This window comes from Mus pahari, chromosome 13 (genome assembly GCF_900095145.1).
Source record: "Mus pahari chromosome 13, PAHARI_EIJ_v1.1, whole genome shotgun sequence".
Classification (NCBI taxonomy): domain Eukaryota; kingdom Metazoa; phylum Chordata; class Mammalia; order Rodentia; family Muridae; genus Mus; species Mus pahari.
The window spans coordinates 21,058,108-21,082,137 of record NC_034602.1 but is presented as its reverse complement, the minus strand read 5'-3'; the positions used below and the strand labels follow the sequence as shown (position 1 = coordinate 21,082,137).

The 24,030-nt window shown below is 48.3% G+C and overlaps 1 protein-coding gene across 5 annotated transcripts in view; it reads right to left on the bottom strand.

The window, feature by feature from the left end:
• The window catches only part of Tns3 (tensin 3), a 230,283-nt gene that overhangs the window by 24,460 nt on the left and 181,793 nt on the right, over window positions 1-24,030 (bottom strand). For all 5 annotated transcript variants that reach the window (XM_029545266.1, XM_029545263.1, XM_029545264.1 and 2 more), the window contains 3 exons: window positions 23,269-23,429; window positions 22,139-22,256; window positions 21,968-22,048 (listed from right to left, as the gene is read on the bottom strand). In XM_029545266.1, the coding sequence (XP_029401126.1) occupies window positions 21,968-22,048; window positions 22,139-22,256; window positions 23,269-23,429 (360 nt within the window). The remainder of the gene's footprint in view (window positions 1-21,967; window positions 22,049-22,138; window positions 22,257-23,268; window positions 23,430-24,030) is intronic.

The window sequence follows — 24,030 nt, the reverse complement described above, 5'->3', positions numbered from 1 at the left end:
GGAGAGGAGAGGAGAGGAGAGGAGAGGAGAGGAAAAAAAACGTGCGAAAACCAGGACAAAACCTTATGTAGCAACTTGTGCATTCAGGAACCATGACGGGCCAGGAATTTCTGTGCTATTTTTTCAGCTCTTATTAAAATTCTCAGTATAGGAAAAGCCAGTACTGATGTGCTAATTGTATACAGAGGACGGTGAATGCCTGGGCCTTCTGGGATTTATCTGTAAATCCTTGGGACAGGTGTAGCCCCTTATCCCTGCCCCCCAGTACAATACACAATAAATATTAAAAAAAATGTTTGGTGTACTAATTAACTTGTCTATGAATGGTTGTCTAAGACCATCCTTCACATTTTCTGTAGCAGCTATGGCAGAGAAACAAATTGACATGCTGTTTAAACCATCGCTCCCTTCAGGGTCTTCCAGGTGAAAACTTCTCTCCATCCATATCCGCCTGCATTTACTTTCCATCTAAGATGAACCAACGAAGGAAAGCAGAACAGGGGAGCGACACCAGCATGGTCTGGTCCTCTAGAGGCAAGCATTTGTCCGAGACTAAGGCCTGGAGGGAGGTGGGCTTGGGGCTTCCGGGAGGACCCTTGGATGACTACCTTCTGTCTATAGGGAGCCCAGATGCCTTGCTTGTAGAGTTTATCAGTTCCTCTACCTTTTGCTGTCACGGGAGGAACCATTTATTTTTGCTGGCAGTTGGAGCATGCATGGAAACAGGAGAATGAGATAGCTGCAGCTTAGGAAGCAAACAGTGAGCAGGAAACATGGCTGAGCTGTAAGACCTCACAGCCCACCACTCCCTTCAGGGAGACTCCACCTCCTAGAGCGTCCATAACCTTTCACACCAGTGAAACCAGCTGGGGATCAAGTATGCATAAACACAGGAGCCTGAGGGCGGGAAGAATTCACATTTAAACTATAGTGTGGTGGAGATGGCATTTGATTAAGACCAGGAAGGACAGTGGGCTTCAGGTGGGTACAACAGGCTTGAAGAATGCCAACCACTGGCCTACTGCTCATGTGGAGGAGCTGTCCCTACCCTTCCCTGGTGGTACACAGAGGGGGTCAAGCACATAATGACCAGATGGATGGATGAATGCATAGATGCATGGACAGATAGATGGATGGGTAGGTGGATATATGGACAAACAAATACATAAATGAGTGGTAGATGGATGGGTAGGTAGGTTAGTGGATGGATGGATGGATGGATGGATGCATGGATGGATGCATGGATGAATGCATGGATGGATGGATAAATGTATAAGGAGGAATAACTGGCTTAGAACTTTAGAGCTTGATGGGGAAGTTCTGCCAGAGTCTAACTGGAGGGTGGAAGTTGATGTAGATCACTCCTAGGATCTAGTCCCAAGGAGCAGCAGAGATCTTCGGAGTCTTAAGAACTATTCATCAGTGAAGGCTAACACTTCTGCCTCAGAATTACATACAAGTCAGCAAAGGATGGAGGAGTAAAGTACTCAGTACCTGGACCTGTGACTGTTGCTGCTCCAGCAGGCCACACACAGCATAGGGCCACCCTTACTCCTCCTTGTCTCTGTTTGCTGAGTTCCTGAGCCTTGAGAATCTGGGAAACCCATGCCAGAGTTCAGAAGCACTGAATATGCTTACTTGGCGCCAAAGGCGCCCTTCAAGCGAGCACAGGAGGAGGAAAATCAAATCGTGCTCTGTTCCTGTTATCACTGTGTTTCCCCAGAAAACAGCAAGCCCAGCACTTCCCATGAAAGTGGCTTTGTTTATCATTCATTAGCACTGACTCTGGGGGCACTATGGCTGTGTGGTTCCCTCTTGTCCCTGGCCTTGTGTCAGGATTTAACCCTTCCTTTACCCACTGGGTTGCTTGTTTATTGCCAAGTGCTTGATGCAGAGACCTGGTACAATTTCTTCTGCAGATCCCCTTCCCCTGCCTGCACTCAGAAATGTCAGTCAGCAAAAGGCAGCCCACATTCAGCTTAATGCCATAGCAGATAACGCAATTACTATCTGGACCTTTGCATCCACAGAAACATGGGTGCTGCTAGCTGCTTTTTTAAGAAGGCAGAACAATGATCCAGTCTGATGACCAGATTGCAAAACTAAGAAGACACAGGTGGGGGTACCAGTTAGCATGGCACCTAGCCAGCGCAGGAACAGAGCTGCCACCTTAAAAGGCTTCCTATGGGGCCTGAGGTCCCCACAGGGGTTTTATCTACTTACTTTGCACACAAGAAAAGAGAAGCCTGGAGTTTGGGCCTATTTCCTGATTTCTCCTGTGTATAAAATATGCAGAGCAGTATATAAAATAGAAACCCCACAGAACTGGGAGGTGGAAGGCGTATGCTGAAATCTTACTCATGGCACTGATACGGGCTCCAGTCAAGCCGAAGTCTGAAGAGCCTCTGCGCAGCTTTTTACAAATGCACTCATGAGAAGAGCAGATAAAATAATGAGCACTGTTCTTTAACCTCAACATGAGGGTCACAGTGATACTGCTGGTGAAATATCACCAGCCAGGAGGGTGAACAGACTGCCCCAGGGCCTCGGGTCTATATCCTCAACTCTACACCTAAAACCAACCTAGGAATGATCCAACATGGTGGCAGAAACCCTAAGGCAAAGAGGACAGTGACTGTTCCAGTTTGTGGAATTTCCATCTCTACTGTTCTTAGCAAAGTGGCAAGGACAATGAGGGCTCTCCTTTGCTCTGAACAATGTCCTTCAGTGAAAGGGACATGCAGGCACCACAGAAGGGGCAACAGGGCTTTAAAGCAACTCCTCAGAGGGTCTCCAGGGCAGACCCAGACCTTCCAAACCCTGCCTTCCTGAGGCAGGCAATGAGTTTCCATAGCAGGGAGAGTCAGATGGGCTCCTGCCCAGACCCCATTTAGTTGCTGGGAATCTTCTCAATGTGTCCTTTCTTCTTTTATCCGCAGGATACACTCACATTTTTCCTCTGCAGCTCAAGTGCAGAGAAAGGGGTGGAGGGGACAAAACTGAATGGAATTCCGAGCTTATCCCACTTTCTGGGTATCGCTTCAAGCCTGTGTGTATCCTTGGTGTCCTGTGGTTTTGGGACACAGAGACCTCTGCCTATCACTCCTTCCAGGCCAGGCCGGAACTGGGGGGCATATGTTGGGCCTCTTGGGATCTCAGGAATGCCTGGATTCTCCTCGCTGTTCCCACTTCCTCCACTTCCGTCGCCAGAAGGGGTCTCTGGCATTCTTCCACACGGTCTATTTTTATGCTGTCTTTCAAAAGCTGCTGCAGGAGAGTTCTGTGGGAAGCTGGACAACAGTCGCTCTGCACTGGCTACTGTTGACTTGTAGGTTAACAAGAAGACTCTGGGCAGACTATGGGCAGGACCACTACTGGCCTGGGAGCCTGGGCAGTAGGAATATTGTCTTCACCCATCCATCCACCCATCTACCCACCAAAACATGTATCTATCTACCTACCACTCATGCATCCATCCATCCATCCATCCATCCATCCATCCATCCATCCACCCATTTTCCCATTTCTGTCTTCTGACCTCCTTACTAGTCAGACCCCAGTTAATCCTTTTGCCATCACTTGAGAGTTCTGGCCATCAGCGTATCTCTTAGCCTAAATCTCTCTGGCACGGAACATGGGATGCTGTATACATTCTCAAGCTCTGGGGCCGCAGAGCTCTTCTTCCTTATATTCTTCTCAGTTGAAGTTATAATAGAGGATTGCTGGAGTTTGTTTAGATAAACACTTAAAAGTTCTATTTCTAGAAGGCGAAACTTTTTAATGGGAGGTTTGATAGTAGTAAAATTTTAAAAAGATGTCCTTAGCGTATAATTCTGCTCTCTAAAAAAAATATAAGGCTATTCAAAGCAAGGGAAAACTGGCCAGGCAGTCATATATCATGAGAGTTAATTAGTAGAAGCCCCAGACACTGGAAGAGCAGCACATGTTTCTTGATGAGGCTCTTAAGTACTGAATCTCAAGCTCTGTAGGTAGTATAGAAACATATACAAAAAAACACATCAACAGGAAGGCACATGCCTTTCTTCTTGCCAAGTTGCTTCTTGGTAACTTCTGAAGTCAATGTTCATAGTGAATCAGTTCTGTACTCTGGAGGCCAGAGGTATCCTAGCTCTTGCTCGAGTTTTCAGTAGTAGTAGTAGCAGCAGCAGCAGCAGCAGCAGCAATTTTAAAGGGTCTCAGGTAACCCAGGATGGACTCAGACTTACTTTGTAGTCACGGCTGGCCCTGAACTCTGGGTCCCCTGGCTTCCACTTCCCAAATTCTGAGGCTACAGGCACATGATATCACACTTAGCTTTGGGGTTGTAATTCCCATCTGTCAACAGCTGGATCGCCCTTCTGTGATGTTTTCATTCCAATAGGAATACCTCCTCAAAAAGAATCCTGCCAACCTTTCCTTTAACCAGTAACAGGAAAGGAAGCAGAAACAGAGATAAAGTGGCTCACTACAGGCAGGGCCCTGTGTTTTCCTGCTCTTTGGAGATGATCCATTTAGTCAGGGATTTCAATAGAAACTGGGAAGCAAACGCCCTGTCCTGTTCACTCAGTGCTGTGTGCAGAATCCCAACGTCTTCACAGAGTACCACAGAGCAGCCTGTACCCTGGGAGACAGTATGCACCGACAGCCCTCACAAGGGGTGAGCATCCTGGAAACCGGCTGTGGTCTGAGTTCTCAAGAAAACAAACACTTCCTGCTTGCTAGACTTTCAGGAAAAATAGATAGAGGGATACCGTGCAGTGGGAAGACTCAACTACCTGGAGAACACGCGCTGCTACCGGACAAGCCAGTACAGACGTGGACGAGTGAGAGTGTAGATAGGGACAAAGGACAAAGAGAGGGCCCACTTGCTTGGTGACAAAATCCTTGCAGAGATCAGAGGCCCCCAGGATGCTCAGCCACACCCTACTGTTATTATTTAATTGTGATAAAGCAGAAATGGGTCACAATCATAGCCACCTCCGACAATGCCAGGGGCCTTAAGTCCAACTTCATTGCTGTTGAACCATAGCAACCATCTCTCTCCAACACTTGTTTTTATGAACTAAAACTCTGTCCCCTATTAGCCCACTTTCTCTGTTCCCTTGCCCCAACTCTTGGCAACCCTGTTCTGCTTTCTGTCTTTATAATTTCTCCTCTTTCATAGACCATATAAGTAGTCATGTAGCAATTTGTCCTTTAGTGACTAGTTATGTCACTTAGCATAAAGTCCCTGTCTTTCATGAATGCAGGTTGTGGCTTGTGCCAGAACGGCCTCCCCGCTCAGGTGGGACAGCCAGCCAGCCTGTGCAATCCCTAGTTCGCCTGTCCGTCACTGCTGCGAGGACATGTGTGTTAGAACTCCTTTCTTAGTCCTTTAGCCAGCTTGGATGGGCACGGGTCACTGCAGCGACAGATGTTGGCTGTCCTGAGCTGTGACCACCCAGTGGGAACAGAGGCAAATAAGTATAAATGAAAATAAGGTAGTTAGGCTTTGGCGAGGGTAAACGGGGCAGCCCCAGAGAGGAAAAGGGAGGCATGAGCTCCCCCCATCCACAGAGAAGCCTTCCTTATGCAGAGGAAGATATCGTACAAATGCAGAGGGGTGTTTTCACTGCACAGGAGAATTGGTCCCAGTTCCTTCAGGATCCCTGGGCCGATTGGAGCCTGAGGTTGAGGTGGTATCAAGAGCATCTCCAGGAAAATGAACAGGAACAGGGCCAGCCAAAACTTACTGATAGGTTGATGAAAATACTAACAAGTTCTAGTTGTTCCAAATCTCAACCTCCTGAAGAACTCTAGCCCCATAGTGGGGTCTGCACACAAGCAGAAATCTTGGTACTTTGTGTATGGGGGCAGAATCCCCAAAGAGTCCAGCTTTCCTTTAGAAATGGGTCACGTGGTGGATGCTGAGCCTTGTTTCAATCCTACTCAGGCAAGGACTAGTCAGTTCTAGAAGGCGTCATGCACAAAGCACACGGAGTCAGGACCTAGTACAACCATTTTCCCCTCTAACGAGTACAGTAATTCTGCATGATGATGTTTCTAGGTGCAGAAATACCATGCCTGTTATTTATGTCTGATGTCTCTGACTGGGACTTTGGAATCTTATTTGATATGTAAGTTTATACTAGTCATAATCCAACTCTCTCTCTCTCTCTCTCTCTCTCTCTCTCTCTCTCTCTCNCACACACACACACACACACACACACACACACACACACACACTCACTCTCACACACGCAGTACACAGCCCACAAAATACCTAGGACCATAAGCATTTTGCAGGTTTCTTGAACCTTCCTGAACCCGAAACATCACTGCACAAATTCCCAAGCAAGCCCCTAACTAGGCAAGGGTACCTCTGCCCAGAACTTCTGATACTGTAGCTACAGAGGGCACAATGCCAAGAGGTACCCAGTACCTCGACACCTCAGCTTCGGTCAAACCTACTAAACAAAAGGATATGTTCTTACTCTGGGACAGACCACAGTGGGTGAAACTTGGCAGCAATTTCACCTGACACTAATCACATTTTACCTGTCTTTCATAGAATACCAACATGTTACTAATAGTCATAGGTTGTGTGGCACTCCATAGGCCTCTTAGACTTTCTAACAACTGAAAAATGCTCACACCAGCACTTTTCCTATCTAATGACTGCATCATGGAGAGCTGCACTGTGTTCAAAACACAGGCGCGGAGACAGTAGCTAGCAGCTGAGGCTTGTTGCTTTGGCATCTGCATCTGGAGGGAAATGGCATTCTTTCTGCACCAGGATCCCAGCCTGATTCTTGGGCTTCCAGCCTTCACTGTTCAGTAAACCCTTGTCCTTCTTGCACTGTGCAAAGTTCCATGGGTTAGAACTCTGGTGTCTGATGAACTCGGGGTCTTAGCTCAGCCTATGATAACAAACTACTGATTGGCCACGGCTCTGGATCCCAGAGTCCCTCGATCCAGAGGTCAGCAGTTTATCTCTTGTCCTCGACTGTTCTAACAGGTGATATCTTCTCCCGTTTGCCTCTGCTCTTGTGTCTATGTCCTAATCGCCTCTATGACAAGGACCACAGTCACCCTGGACTAGGCTTTACCTCAGGGGACTCATTTCAACTTAATTAGCCCCGTGAAGATCTCATTTCCAAATTCAGTCATGTCGGAGGTCAGGCTAGGACATCTATACACAGGAATAAGATTTTGGGAAATGTATCCTTATTTGATGGCATCGGGATAGATAAGGGTCTCTGTCAGAGTTCTTGGGGATCAAATATAGGAAGGGCATGCAGTGTGCAGACAGTATGATAAGGCTGTAACCACCTTCTATGGCAGAGGGTTCAACCTTCCTAATGTTACAACCCTATAAATACATAATCCTCATGCTGTGGTACCCTCCAACCATAAAAGTCTTTTCATTGCTTCTTCCTAACTGTAATTCTGCTAGTTATGGACCCTAATACAAGTATCTGTGTTTTCCAATGGTCTTCTGTGACCCCTGTGAAAGGGTTGTTCAACCCTCCATCCCCAGGGGCTATGGCCCCCAGGTTAAGAACCACTGTCCTAAGGATTAGCCATACGGAAGAAGCAGGAGGGTAGCATGGTGCTGTGTGTTGCACAGAGACTGCTTCTGAATTCTCTCTTCCATAGCTTACAAGATGGGGATTCTGACCAGGCTGAGCCACAACTCCAGAGTGTTCAACCCTGCCCCAAACTCAGTGTTCCATGAGGCCCTGCGCCAGCCAAAGGACCAAGAAAGACCCAGCTCACATTATCTCTCTCCTCAGCTGCTTCTCCTCCCTTCTTGGGCTTTGGCTTATGGGGCAAGCTGATGAGGCCCTGAGTAGGATAGGGCTCTAAGTGGGCAATGGTACTTCTGCCCAGAACTCTGGACACTGTGAGCTGTAGGACACACAGCAGGAGCCTTTCAGACCACAGACAGTGGCTTTGCTTTTTGTGTGTTTCTCTTACAGGTTTTAATTTCACTTATTTATTTCTAATTTCACTATCCATGCCAACCGACCCAGCAGTCAGTGTCAACTCAACCCTTAGCTTTGATGCTGCCACTTTGGCTCTGGCTGGCTTTCCATTCCAGGGGCCAAGCCATTTTTTTGACAGGCTGTGCTGGCACTTGGCTGGACTTCCAATAACACTTCAAGCACATTGAAACTGCTCCAAAAGTAACAGCTAATCGATAGGCTGATTTACAGCAAGCATCATCATTTCCTGTCATGGGGGACTCCTTTTCTGAGAAGGGTGTCCCCTGACAGAACTTTCCATGCCCGGGGCTCTCAACTGACTCTGTAGAAGTGAGTTCATGCTAGTGAGTTCAAGATTCCGAATGCTGAACACTGTGCTTTGAGGGGGAGGTGACATAGAAGAAAGGTTGGAACTAAAAATGGCCTGCTTTACTATATACTGTCCTCTTCCAGGCCAGTCAGCTGAATGTCATAGTGGGTGAGAAAATGTTTACTCATTGTCCAGCCAGCAGGTCAAGACAGATGACTAGCTGGAGAAGACCCTGGAACATCCACCCATGTCCAGTGACAACATCCTTTGGGCATTTCCTGAATTCTTGGTGCTCTTCCGTCATGACAGAGGCAGGAGGTTTCAGCATGAAGGATGGTACTAGAACATCTAACAGTGGCCAAAACTAGTGCCCAGACCCAAGCCCATGGTCAGGCCCGGGATGTTGGTATTTTATACAATCTTGAAACACAGAATGCAGCAGTTGGCAAAAGCAGCATAGAATACAATAGAAAAGTGTATAAGTCTGGGAAAGAAAATGAGGCAAAAATTTAGCTGTCAAATAGAAATTACAACCCCTCCCCAGGTGGACTACTATGAGGAAAGGGAGGGAAAGCAGAAATGGCTGCTAATTTACCTGTGACCAACACAGGACTAACTGAGCTGAGAAGAAATGTTCTAAATAAGTGGGTAGAATATCTCTTATGCACTGTGTCCAAGCCAGGACTGAAGAACCCACACAATCAGGAATTCTGTCCCAAAGGAGGAATGAGCCCACACCCTCCAGAGAGGCACACCCTGGTCCAGAGCAACAGTGCTCTGTGCCCTCTCCCCATGTCCAGTCTCCACCCCTATGCCCCTGCTGATGATGCTGAACTTCCCAGGCAGCCTAGCACACAGCGACAGCACACACTGTGACCTCATCAGCAGGGCCACGGAGGGTTAACCCCACCTCCCAAGGGCCACCTAGTCAGGGCCTCCAATTCACTGAGTATCTGTCCCTAGTCCAAGGGCTGCTGTCTCCATGCTGCCCACCTTCAGCACTGTTCCCTGTGCCCTTCCTTAGCCTCCTCTCTCCAACCCGATCACCTCAGCACCACAGTCTGACATCTGTGTGCCTGCACATCGCCAGCACATCTGGGTTTTCTTGCCACGATTTATGCTCTCTTCTCATCCAGGGAGAAGGTTTGCTCACAAGCCACATGTCTTGGGTGTGTTTTAAAAGAGCCCAAACCAAGAATGCCAATAAGAAAACTCTTCCAAACTGATCTGCTACTCTTCAGAAAGCAGAACCATCCAACACTTGTCTTTGAAAGTGAGGGACTGAGAGAGCATTCTCAGTTCACTCCAAGTGGCGAAACATGGGCTGAAAGAGACAAAAGTAAGCCATGTACCTCAGAAGCAGCACTGAGAAATGCCTATGGAGAGATACGCTCAACATATCATCTGAAACCTAAGAAGAAACATCTCACTCTGCAGCCTTTCAGAAATTGGGTCAAGGTAAGAAAAAAAGAGAGAGAGAGAAAGAGAGAAAAGGGAGGGAGGGAGGTAGAAAACATGTGTGTTTGTATTTTCCACAACGGACTGAAGAACTAATTAAGAAAGCCCTGGGTTCCTCCAGAGTTGATGTTTGTGTGTAGTACTGGGAGCAGGACATTTTGTGTTTTGAATAGGAACCTTTCCAAATCTATATATACACAGTATCTTTACTTCCCCACTGACCAACAACAACCACCTCGACTTATATAGATGTTTACTGATTGCTGGAGTTTGGAAGTGAAGTGTCCTCCAAGGGTCCATGTATCCAAGTGTTAGAGGTTGGAACCCAGTGTGAAGCTATTGGGACATGGGGAGACCTTTAAGGGGTGGAACCTAGTAGTAATTCTGCAGGCCACTAATGGAGTAGGCTTCAAGGGGTTGAAGAAATCATCCTTCCCTTTTCTCTCCCCATTCCATCTTCGGGACATGAAGGTTTTGCTGTCACATGACAAACTATCCTTCCACAGGACCAAAAGTAAAAGAGGCAACGCTAACCACGGACCAGAACCGTCCAACACTGTGAATCAAAATAAGCCAACATGGCCTGAGGTCTCTACCATCACGAAGGTCCTACCTCCTGACATTTATCCACTGGTATCTAAGGGTCTTTATTCTTTAAAGTTAGAATTATGAAGTTTCATCCACAGCAAAGATGATGACTACAACGATGATGATGATGATAATGATAATAATTATAATATAATAATAACTGGAATTAAATGTATAGCTCAAGTACCTTTAAGTCTTAAGTTAGTTCCAGAGTGAACAGCAGGGAATCACAGGGACAAAGTACTCTCTACAGCCCCAGAATGGAGAGCTGCTCCCAGAGGTTTTGAGCAGTTGTCTGACCAGCTTCCATATATCACTGGCACCCACCAACCTGACCAGCTTCCCTGCGGAGGGCAACTATATGACCTTGTCTGTTCTTTTTGAATTAAAGACTGGAGAGGTAGAGGAAGGAAGGAACCAGAAGGACGACAGTGGACAAACTGCCCTCCATGTCAGGCACCCACACAGAACTGGGAGTGACCACAGTCACCACCACCACAACTCACTTTCTCAGCGCTTCAGGGCAGGGCTGAACAAGCAGTAAGCATGGACCTGCACACTGATGGCCACCACCCACCACTCACTTTCAGGACTGCTGAGAAATCCTGAAGAGGCAAGGGAAGCGGCCAACTCGGGTTAAGCACCTTCTGTGTACGCGCCAGGCACACTGCTAAGACACATGCAGGCACTACCTTGCCTAATCCTCCGACGTGTTCCCATACACATTGTCAGTCCTCTCTTAGGGACCAGGAGACAAGATTCTTACATGGTGAGGTAGGGAAGCTGGTTCACAGGAGGTCAACAGGAGCCTTGTCTCTTGTCCTGTTGTCATCAGCAGCAGCAGCAAGGTCTCTGATTCTGCAGCCCACCGCTGGAGCTGCCTCCTCCACGTGCACGCACACACATGGAAAGGACGAGGCGCCTGCCTGTTGCATGGGTTTGCTCAGAGCCAAGGGAAGGTTCTCTGTGAGAATTTATAGCCCAGCTGCTGTGCTCAGAACACAGAAGGGGTCCCCGGAACCCCACCCCCACCCCATCCCATAGGTTCCACCGAGGCTGGTGGTAAATGTGACTCTACGTCAATACAGACGGATGGAGATACTTTCCATCCCACCTAAGACTAGGAAAACATTTCCATCAGAGGCGGCCAACTTTGAATGTACTGACAGACATACGGGATTCATGGAAAACGATGGTTTTATATGGATTCCATTAAAAGAACAGGAAGCTTTTGAAAAAGCATTTGACTTAAAATATCTCTGGCTCTTAGAAGGGACAACACATAAAACTTACAACCAGGAAGTTTTACAACACATAAAACTTACAAGCACGGGGCAGACCCTAACCTGCCTGGGCTTGTCTTAGGGCTTGTGCAAGGAGGGCTTTCTCTTAAGAGTACGGAGCCTTCTCCCCTCTTCCTTAATCTGCCCTGTGATGCGAGCTACAACACACAGCCTTGAATCTGTAAGGATCGACAGATACTGCAAGAGACCACGTTATTCCTCCCTAGCCACTCACAGTCCTGAGAGTCTCCTACCCCACATGTGGGGGAGGCCACCCCAGCCCTATACCCGGAGGGAAGGATAGCTAAGGTACCAGGCACCCCGGGCTACAGAAGCTCTGGCAGACCCTGAGCAGATTAGTCCAGTAAATGCCTGTTTTGTTTCAGTGTTCACGGATTTGCTTAGAAATGCTACCTTTGCTGGCTCCGAGCACAGAAGAGCCAGAGGGAGCCTCTTTTAAAAAACCCAGCATCTGCTCTACAGGCTGCCTGCCTCTTTAGTGGAAACAACTGTCCTCTGGGGAAGCTGCGCAGGGAGCAATCTCTTGAGAACTGTGGGCTGGGCTGTGACAGAGAGAACGGCAGGCCCACAATCATCAGTTTGGGCAGAAGAGTGCACAGAAAGCAGCGGCACACATGCAAACCAGGTTTTTGTTCATCCCGAAGGAGCTCAGCAAAGACAGAAGAAAGCATGCCTCCCCTTCAGGGGCACCCTGGCTGGCTCGAGGAGGGTCCCTAAGTCTGGAGACTTGAGAAGCACCACTAAGTGATAAGGGAACTCAGAACAGAAAACTGTCTGGCTATCTTTCCATGCCCCAGTTCACCTAGGTGTCCTGACCACTGGCACTGGGTCTGTCTCCTCCTCTCTACTCCCACCACCACCCTCCCCCACATCCCAGATCAGGTTTCAGCAACTGGACGTGCCCAAAGGAACCAGAGCTCAGAGACACCAGGAACACAGAAATAGCTCCTGGAGAAGCCACGAGGCCAGCTGTTGGCTTACCTGGGCACCTGGCGTCCGGTCAGTCCATGGAAGGGTCTAGAATCTGTGGGCCTTGTGAAAGACACTCTGCAGGGTCTGTCCCCAGCAGCCCCGGGTGTTGAGTCCGGCCCAATGGCGTCCCCCACCCACCCTGGGAGGGCTCAGTGTTCTGCCAGTCCCCGGGGGAGTCAGGGTGAGAGGCGGGGCTGCCACCTCCAAAGAGGCCCATTCAGAGGGCAGCGGCAGAGTAGGTCGCAGGAAAGAATCCCCGGATTGTTGGGCGGCCGCGGGCTGCTGCGGGCCGCCTGCCCAGTCAGTGCCTCCAGACTTGGCCCCGCCTGCTCTCCGCGGCAGTTCGCTTCCTTTCCACACTGCTTCCCTCTTTCCTCCTCCCCCTTTCAAGTTCGGAAAAACTTCCCGGCCAAAACCCACTACAACTTAAAACCACACCGAGACCAGGGACACCCAGCGGAGACAGGGGGCAGGACAAACAGCCACGCCCCGCCCCACACCTGCCCTTCTCAGCAACCTGAGGACAGAGGAGGAAAGCCAGCGGGAGTTTCACTGTGTGATGCTGAGCCACAGATTCCTTGCCTGGTAGAAGGGGATCGCCTCATCCCAACAAAGCCTTCACCACAGCCCTACACGAGGCAGCCAGGAGACTTCCGCTGCGAAAGGTATCTGCTCAAACGGCAGATTTTCCTCCTGGCTGCAGTGGGAACCAACAAAAACTGATCAGGAACCAGCCGGTTTCACTGGGCTTTCTACTGACAGGTTCTGGGAAGCATCTACAGCTACATCCCCTTCCTTCTACTTCCTTCATGTGTTTTCCCCCATCTGATAAGACCCCCCAAACCATCTATCAAACTCGACATCCTTCAAAATTGCTTACAAACACCAGCACTTATTTTAGTCTGAGACATTCCCTTGCGCATCAAGTAGCATACAGAGTCCATTACCTGAGCACTAAAATCGCAGCCTGCACAGCAGCACTCCACGTTTTACCACGAACTGAAGGCAACAGAATCTCACTCACTCTGCAAATGTGAGCTTCTAGAAACTTCTCGAACATTCTCCCTGAACTTCTCAAAGAGAAGTTTCTCGTGTTCCCCGAGGGAGGGTTGCTTCCTTGCCAGCATGTGCCAGTGTTGATTTTACTTCATTAGCGCAGGCCTCTGCACAGAGGTAAGTTTCCGGCACAGCTTGCTGACTGTCTTGCCGAATCTAAGCCTGCCCAACCCCGCAGGTCCCATGAGCAGCTTGATAAGGAGAGGCCCCTCATTCTGGGCCCATTCCGGCCACGTGTCTAGGGCACAGCCAGGAAGACCCCTGAGAAGACACTTCCAGTTGTTTATGTGCCTGAAAACAGCTGCCCCTGCTCTCGGAAATGCCTGGCCCCAACCCAACAGCATCACCAGCGGCCTCAGGGAGGTGGGTGTACCAGCCTTTCCAGTCCATGACTTCCATCAAAACAAGGTCTAACCCATCTGTGGGTCCCATAGACCCACAGGCCAGAGGACTGGGGGTTGTAACAGTGTCAAAGCCATGACCCAAGCAGCTCTGAGCGGGCCTCCTCACAGACTTGCTTAGCACCCCCTCTCTCCTCCCTCTCCTCAGCTGCAGTGTTAGGGACTGAGATGACTTGAAGTATTCCTTCCTTTAGAAAGAAAGTCATTCTCAGAAACCCCACTGTTTCCTCTAGAGACCAGGGTCAGTACCTGGACAAGAGACAGCCACTCTGAACCAGCTAGTATGCTCATAGGAGGGCAGGAAAACCACAGCAGAGCACAAATCGAGAGTTCTTGTTAGGACAGCCTCACCTTTGCCAGCAGGATGCTGGACCCATGACACCTAGAGCCTGGCTCCACATACTTGGGCTCAAACTCACTGTGGAGCTGATGCATTCATTGATGGGAAAGCCTTGCCTTTAACTCTATGCAATATTAAAAAAAAAACCAAAAAACATGCAAACAACGTTTTGTTTTTCGCTGCTAGAGATGAACTCATAACCTTAGGCACATCTTATCACTGAATTAAAGCCCCCTCAGCCTCCTGAGTGCTGGTGATACAGCACTCCTGGTGCGCCTAGAAGGCTCAGGCCCTGGCTAGCACTGTGTAGATAGACACACCCCTAGAAAAAGAAACCAGGTGCTTTGTGCATTAAGTTACAGGTTTCTTTGCAACCCACCTGACAGCCCTGGGAAACGTTAAGTGTGCAATGGTGATGTAACCTGCAGGTCCTACCTGCAACTACAGGCACTGCCCCCAAGACGGACAGGTGGACCCCCAAACCACCAGAATGACCACCGCCACAGCTGACAACCCCAATTCACTCCAATGCCCTTTTCCTGTTTGTCTGAGAAACCACCATCCACAGGTGAGCAGAGAAGAGTTCTCCCTGACAATTCCGCAGAGAAAGGCTTTAAAACAAAACACACCCCACACCCAAATCCATGTGCCTGCCACCTCTTGGTCACCCAATACCATAGCGTTCTGAGAAAACAGCTGGTGACACTGACTTTCTACCAGTGTGCCACACTGAGGAACACCAAATTTACCCACAATGCTCTTTGGAACACTTTCCCCCACAAGGACCTCAAGTGACTGCCTGCATTTTTCTGTAAATGCGCTCACTGGTCCTTCCTCACAGGAATAGCAGTGCACAGTTCCTATGAGGCACTAACAGGGTGAAACACTCCTAAGTGCAAATGTAACCGGGAAAATCTGCCAATATGACCATCCATGTGCTGTGTACTATGCATCTGCATAGAGTGGGCCTCTTGAGATCCTCAGTTCTATGTACAGATGAAAACCATGATTTAAAAATGGTGCCTGGCCGGGCGGTGGTAGAGCACGCCTTTAATCCTAGCACTTGGGAGGCAGAGGCAGGCAGATTTCTGATTTCTGAGTTTGAGGCCAGCCTGATCTACAGAGTGAGTTCCAGGATAGACAGGACTACACAGAGAAACCCAGTCTCAAAAAAAAAAAAAAAAAAATGGTGCGTGTACTACACATGAATGGACTTTCTGCTCTGACATCCATCCCTAGATGATACAATCTATATAGGAGGACACGTGAAAAGAGTAGACAAAGCCCACACTGTTATGCTCAGCACACCTGAGAATGGTACCCACAGGGTTCCTAGAGCCAACACCCACAAGTCCTACATACTACCATGGTATCTAAACAAAGGCTGAAATACGTAACTGTACTGAAATGGCCATCTTCTTCACAGAAAGCTCCGTGATCTAACAGAGTACCAGATACCTCAATAGGCCCCAGCTGATGGACAGCAGGGGGCAAACAAAATGTTCACGTCTTCATAGCTCTTAGCAACTCAGTCCATGTGCCTCTCCATACCTCTCACAATTCAGATCTCCCACACACCAAGCATGATGTGGCACCCTGGACAGGAATGCGAACCTGAGGGGACAGTGGCACCAGAGTTATAGTTGAGACTCCAGAGTATTACACCATTCTGACACCTAAGGCTGTGTGACACCTGAAGACTAACCTGGGCCAGGTGGACTGGAGGAGAGAGACAAGCACATGACTGACCTGCCTAATAAGACATTGCCACAAATGTCCTCTGCTTATCCTTTATACTGTCTTCCAAGCTGTCCGCACTTGGGTGCCTACCTGGTTCGGTGTCCCCCCACCCCCAGCTGTGGCCGATTCTGCAACGGATTTTAGGTTGCACACCGGACACAGTCTGGGGCTCTATGCCAATTCTCCAGTCTTATGTGCAGAGCATGCTCTAGATAGCCAGGTAGGCTCTAGAAATGCATTTTGAATTAAAAAAACTAAACTCCAAGACAAATTTTTGGGACACTGTCACAGACAGAAGATGAAAAATAGACTCTCATTTCTAAGAAAACGCCCGATACCATGCATAGTGTTAACATTCTTATTCTTTTGCTGAACAGATATTTTAAGAGGTTATGCAACTTTTGTGCTAGGTCACAGACAGCAGGGGCTTTGTCATCTTGCCTCAGAGCCACCCTCTGGGCTGAGAATCATGATCAGACCAAAAAATCCTGCTGGCAACAGTGCCTGAATAGCCTTTATATGCTCGCTTCAAGAACAGCCCACAGGTCTGGACAATGAAATGAGCTGATTAAGTATGATTGCAAAGTGAAGATCTCTCTAACCTACTACCAAGCCAGTCAAAGGATGCACCCTGCTCAGTTTGTAAGGCTCCCACTCATGGGATCCTTCAAGTTGGCCTGCCTGGAGGATGGGGTGCCGGCAAGGGATGCCCACAGCTCGTGTGTTCCGAACTGCATTCCACACAAAGCAATTCATGTTCTCATCGAGAGAGACGCCTAACAGAGCATTCACAGGGCAGTGCTGGACTCGACCTCCATGAACCCATCCCTGGTGTTTACTTTTAAAGATATGTACAAGCAGTCTGGCTTTCCCCACCCCCTTCACATTCTTCATCTCGGGTGGGGCGAAGGAAGTCTGCTGTGAATTTACTAATACACATCTATCACTGAGGCTCACCCTTCCCTGGATTCATTCCTTAGCACAAACTGGAATGCTGAGTGGGTCGCAGGCATTTGTGCAGAAAGTGCATGCGTCCCATAGCCAGACACTCTTATGTTATGTGCACCTAATGATAAATACATAGCTTGGTGCGTTTGCTTTTTAAGTTCAGTAGATTCAAAGCCACCAAGATCTGCCATAAACATCACCTGCATTTACATATACTGTGTGCTTCTTTCTGCTCTGTAAAAATACTAATTACAAATTCATAAAAAAATTTAAACAGAAAAGGAACTGGGTATAAAAGGGAAGGCTGGCTGGGACATTTTACAACATGTCAAGCTCCCGATGATGCTAACTTTAAAAATAATTATATATTTATTTTTTGTTGTTTATCTTTGTGGTTATAGTATAATTATGTCACTCCCCTCTTCCCCTTCCTCTCTCCAAACCCTCCCCAATTTTTCCTTTACTTTCATTCTCTGTGTATGTATTTTGCCTGCATGCTTGCCTGTGCACCACTGTGTGCAGTGGCAGGGAGGCCAGACGACTGTGATCCCAGAACTGGGTGCAGTTGGGAGCCACTGTGTGGGTGCTGGGAATTAAACCTGGGTCCTCTGGAAGAGCAGCAAGTGCTACTAACTGCTGAGCGATCTCTCTGTCCAACCACTTTTCTAAGCAAAAATAAAACACTACTTCTAAATAAGATCAATTAAGAGCCCCCAACCTTCTCCCTGCCTTTTTGCCCCCTGCCCAAATACTCTTGGATCCCACTTTTCTTCCCCTCCAGCAAACACCGTACATCCCTGCCCTCTGGGTTCAGCCAAACCCAAATGCCCTGTTCTGAACTGTGATGACATCCTCGGATGTTCTTATGCTCTATGATCCCAGTAAATAAATGAATGTACCCAACCCCAGCTCCTCACAAAGCCTTGTACTCGCAGTAGAGACAACAGCCCAGAACAATCCTGATTCACTCTGCTGAACACAAAATAGAAATGGCAAAATTACAAAAGCATCCCTCTGAAGTAAACAAACGGCTATTAATCATTTTTAAGCACGTCCAGAGTCCTTAAATGTTCTCTAAACAACAGTTGTAAAACAACTGTTATGTGACAAGAATGTCTGAAACTACAGAGGGGTAATGGTGTAAGACATTGTAAATGCAATAAATGACTGAACTTTTACTTTAAAGCGGCTGTGCTATGTAAATTTTGCCAAATTTTTTTTAAAAAAACCTATTTTAGAACAGTTTTGAAGGTAAGTTATGTCAGGAACATGGCTTTTTTCATGAAACACTTCACTGTGGTTTTTTTATTTTATTTTGGAAATATCAAAGCTAAGTACCATCTAAGAAATGGCAGAATGTTTTGTTATCTTATGCGCCATAATTTTTTCTTTTATCTATGTAAAGGTTGAGATTAAGCAATGTTTGCTTAAATTCTTTTATAAAGGCATTTCCTCTAAAAGACTTACATCTGGAATCCTAAAACATGTATGGGTACCATTATGATCACTTTTGGTTTTGGGGTACAATCTGGCCAGAGTGATGGGGTACCAACAGAGAGCTAGCTGCACTGCAAGCTCCTGCTGGCTGTTACAACATTATCCCCACAATACTCAAGGTCTCCTATCAGACAGGCAAGGATGCTCACAGGCCCCTAGGCACCTGATCAGATGCTGGCCCTGGCCTTTACAGCTGCTCTGCTGTCTCCTGTGCCCGTCCACCAACCTTTATGCTACCCCAAGCTCCTGGGGAGACGTGAGCAGCAGCATCCTTTGTGCATTAATCCTGAAACAGTCCTCACTTGCCTGCAGTGGGTCTGCATGAAAGCCAAAGGGGCCCTGTGTGAGGAGAGCAATCTTACTTGGTCAACAGAAGCCTAAGGAGCTTCTCTTTCCCCACAGGTCATACTCTACTCTGCTCTGCTCTGCACATGGCTCCTACCTATCTATCATTCATGTGTCAGAAGATCAACACCAGTGTTAGTGGATCTCGGAGGTAAAGGCCAAGGCAGATGGACTCTGTCCTCATGACTGCAGTAAGAGCACAAATCTCAACCATGGGTTCATTAATAGCAGGATAGCTCAGACGCTCACTTTATCTCCTCACTCCCCATGTGATGTCTTCTGCTATCCTGGGACTCATAGAGACACTTCTCCCAGTCCCCTAACCTTAGGCTTCCCAGTCACCTGAACTGAGAGCCAAAATTCTATCCATTATAAACTTCCTGGGCAGTAGCAATCTGTTAGATGCTGAAGATAGACTAAGACTCTCCATGCTGTCCACAACAGTTACGCATTGACTGGGTCCTTCCTTTGCTCTTCGTGTTAAGGCTTCATACGCCGACTCTACTTCAGTTCTAAGTCAGGCACCTGAACAACCCATGCCCATAAGTGCTCACAGGAACCGCATGTGGTAGGACAGGAGCCATCTGACAACACCTGCCTCGGCTACCAAGTCCTCTGTGTTCACAGGGAAATGGCACGGGGGCAGAGCCTGCTAAAACCTGTCAGGCTGAAAAGTCTTCTAGGGATCTCGACAGAAGAAGGCATCATTTTCCCTGGATCTGCAGTCACAGGTGGTTGTGAACCACCACGTGGGGTCTGGGAAAAGAACATGGCCTTCTCCAAGCGCAATCAGTGCGCTTAAGCCGTGGCCCGCCCGCCTGTCTCGCTCCTCTAAATGGGCTTCTTCAATGTATTCAGTGACTAGCAGATCCCAGGGCTGCTGTGGTCTGCGTTCTGTGGACTGTTTGCTGGAGGGTGGCTTCTTCCTGGGTTGGCTGGGTGCAGCATGCTTATGGCGGGGAGCTGGCTGGCTCTAGGGACATCTGACTTGGGGGACCGTATGGTTAAACCAAGTGTGCAAGGACCTGGAGAGACTCAGGAATATGTGAGCCCTGAGCACAGGGAAGGGCTGCCTTTGGAGCCATCCATTCTTGTTCTGAGCTCAGTGATCCCACTTCGGATATTCAACCACACTGGGTATCTGATTTAAACCAATCCAATCAGACGGCTTCAGCAAGAGCCCACACCCGAGACTCCTTTAGTAATGCTCCATCCACTCAGACCCTCCTACTCCACTCTGTACTGTGGTGAGAAAACCCAGCTGACATCACTGCATTAGGACTGAGCTTGGTGACTTCTCTGGCTGTAATGGCACCTAACGTAATCTGCTCTCATTGCCAACCCCCTCCTCAGACTAGTGACCGGTGGTGTCCCCTTACATCTGCCAAGAAACCAAATTTAAATACAAGTCAATGAAAACTTTTCAGTCCTAAGAAACGCTGATAATAACCATGCATGGAGTTCCTTACTTTCCCTCTCCAGAGTAGAAAAGATGCTGCATCAAGAATCAAATTCAAGCCGGGCGTGGTGGCGCACGCCTTTAATCCCAGCACTTGGGCGGCAGAGGCAGGCGGATTTCTGAGTTCGAGGCCAGCCTGGTCTACAAAGTGAGTTCTAGGACAGCCAAGGCTACACAGAGAAACCCTGTCTCGAAAAACCAAATAAATAAATAAATAAATAAATAAATAAAAAGGGGTTTAAAGCTGGAAAGATAGCTCAATGGTTAGAATAACAATGTAGCTGACTCAAGTTCACCTCCTGGCATATACATTGTGTGTCTCAGAAGGGCATGGAATTCCAAGTCTTNAAAAAAAAAAAAAAAGAATCAAATTCAGAGAAAGGTGGCTCTAAAATGTACATGGGGTTTGTTGAGGGTGGGGAGGGGACGGCTCAATGGGGTATGGGAAGTCTGTCTACCTTATCAGTCTGAACCCTTGCGGCTGCACCCTCTAGTGGCTAGGCCTTATGGCGTTCATTGAAGCCCTGAAGACCAAGGAGCTTGGATCCTTCCTCAAGGACAGGAGTAGCCTAGGGATTGCCTTTGAGGGACAGGAGAGTGAACTCTCCCAGAGAGCAACTTGGAGCAAGGGTACTTGGTGGCCAGTCCAACTTCAAATTTCCCCAGGCAGTACAGGCCGAGTAACCTTGGGGCCAAAGTCATTCTTCTTAGAAGCCCTCTTAATAACCAGAGACTTTCCCAGTCTAGGGGAGAGGCTGTCACAAGCCAAGCACTAAGGAAGAACTGGTGCAGGTTAGGATGTTTCTTTGGACCTCTGGTGGACTGACATGCCTGTGGACTACGGCCAGAGAATGCCTGAGCTTTCAGGGGATAGCAGACAGCAAACTACATTATGAAAATTAAATGATCTCGAAAAACCAAAAAAAAAAAAAAGAAAATTAAATGATCAAAAAGAATATATGTGGGGCATCTGTCCATCTGCTTACGCCCAACCCATCCCGAGATCCCAAGAAACGTGGGCAATTTCTACCTGGAAGAGACACTGGACTCTTAGCACTTTCTCCCTGCAGTGCGAAATACTGAAGGTCTCTAGGTTTCAATGTAGAGAACAAGGGTTTAGGGACAGGAAATCCAAGTGTGCCTCGGCTAGGAGCTGGGTCACACATGGCAGTACACGAAGATGACCATGTTGTAGGGTTCATGTAGCCTGCTCTTTGCTAGAACCCATTTCAAGTAGTGAAGTAGATAGCATTCCTCCTTCAAACCCCTTGCTGAATGGGGAATTCACCAGCAAGCTAAGCACCTATGCCAAATTGAGAGCCAAGCTGAGAGCCGACCCTACCACACATGTGAGTACCAAACCGGATTCCTAAGAATTCTGGGAATTCACTCGGTATCTTACTACTACTCAACTCCCAACCAAGGCACTGATAGCCACATCCCAAGGTCTAGAAAGACAGGTCCTTGACCAAGGATATTAGGATGTGACCCAAAAGGAAATATTTCTGCATTAAGAGAATGCCTTGGTAGAAACAGCAACCTTGTACATGGTATCACAGCTGCCATAACCAAGGATTCTTACCTCGACCTTTGTGCAAACTGGCTGGGCTGCTCAGCTGGGGCTCGGGTGGGCTGAACGGAGGGTAGCGTGGCGATGTTTTCACTGGAAAAAAAAACAGTACAACAAAGGATACTGTCACTCCCCCATCTTGAAGTACCAAGTTGTACCCAGTTAATTTTTCTTCTTTCTTACCATATGGTGTTTCCGGAGACACAGGGAATGCTGGGGTCAGACACATAGATGACTCCTTGCTGTTTGGAATCCTGCCATCGATCATATCGAGGTCAGGGGGATACGCAGAGATCGCCGTCTGAAAACAGCATAGAGGGAGGACAGAAAAATGAGAAATCACAGAAAGGTCCCTGCCACAGATCTGGCCCCTCAAGATAGCTGAGAGTGGGTCCGGAAGGACGACACTGGCATCGCTATGGAGGAAGAAGCTCAACTATCATCAAAGCTGGAGATGGAGAGAAGGAGCTTGTGGACCACCATCTTTAATACAGTGCTGGGCGGCAGGGAGACGAGGGTGATGGAGACGTTGCCAGGGAAGTGTGCAGCCCACCACTGAGCACAAAAGCATCACCAAGGACTCCTTTAGGACATCACTGCCACAGGCAAGTGGAAACATACAGGAAGGAAGTCACACAACACGAGCGGACCCTTCTTTGGGAGAGCCATCCCAGCTATCAACAAAAGGTGTTTGTAAGAGCGAAGACGATAAATAAGCCGTCTTTTCTTTTTGCCTATTTGAAAGGCTCCAATGTTTCAACTTGAGAGTCGGGTACATAATTAGGGTTAATTTTCTGGGGAGGGTGGCCTGCCAAATTCTGATGAGAAGCCTTAACTACCCTGGAGTCTCTTGTCTGAGGATTTCCTCAGGGTCATCATGTGCATGTAGGATTTGGGGCCCTGAGTGGCACACTAGAAGTCAGCAATAGCTGTTGGCTGTACCGTCCATCTGCAGAGCCCTGCTAGGGCCAGGCCCATACTTCCTAACCTTCACTTCCCACCTGTATGCATTTCACCCCCATTCTACAGATAAGAGCTTTGAGGCTTCAATGTCCTCAAATGATGTAACCCCTCTATTGCCATATCTGGGATTATGTGGTCCCCACCCAGGCCCTCTGACCTGTGCTCCCTCCCAATCAGGACCCCTGTCTGTCACTTAAGAACCATTTATACCAGCCGAGGAGATCAGTCATGGGCAGAGAGGTTACAGTGACTGGTGACCTTGTGCAAGGACACGGCATAGCCATTTCCCTAAGCACAAGGATAGGAAAACAAGTGGACTGAGAGGAGATGGGAACAGAACCAGCACATACCTCTTTGATGTCTGCAGGAGAGGAAAATGATCCCAGGCTTGGGGCTGGGTCCGCCCCAGGCTTTCCCCATCCACACTTAGAGAAGGTCACCTGGTTTGCAGCATCATTGTCATACTGCCCGATGCTCAGCTTACGAAGCCGTCCCCCAATGGCGTCATCACCTGAGGAGCCAATGAGGAGAAAAACAAATGGGTATGACCCTTACAGCAGGGTGGTAGAGACCTCTGATAAAAACCCATCTTAAACTATCCACAGACAACGTCATCACTAGTCAGCTACTCCACACAGGCAGGAGGACTGCTATGGGCAGGCTGTGCGATGCCCAGAGACAAGCCAGAGCACTCCATCCAGAAAAGGCAAGGCAGGTGCCAGAGCTCAGCCCACAGTGCTAGGACAGGAGACTATGGCTAAGCTTAAGTTCAGAGACAGCCAGCTAAGAACCAGCCCCAGGCCTGTTATAGGAAGGTGAGCACTTGCAGTGAGCCAGGCATGTGGCTCTGTCATGGCAAACTGAATCTTCACATGGGGGAACACCGAGAATGAACATTTAATACCCCAATGCCAGAATCTCCACAGGCATTTGCTCCTGACCCAGAGGCTCATGGTTCCTGCCCTTTAGCCAAACCTGATCATCTTGTTGGGGAGGACAATATGTCTTGGCTAGCTTGTTAGCTTTTTAAACGTTCTTCCAGGGCAATAGGAGGAACCTGCAGCAGCCTACAAAGGTGATAACGTTTCAAGTCACGATGCAGTCTTTCATAA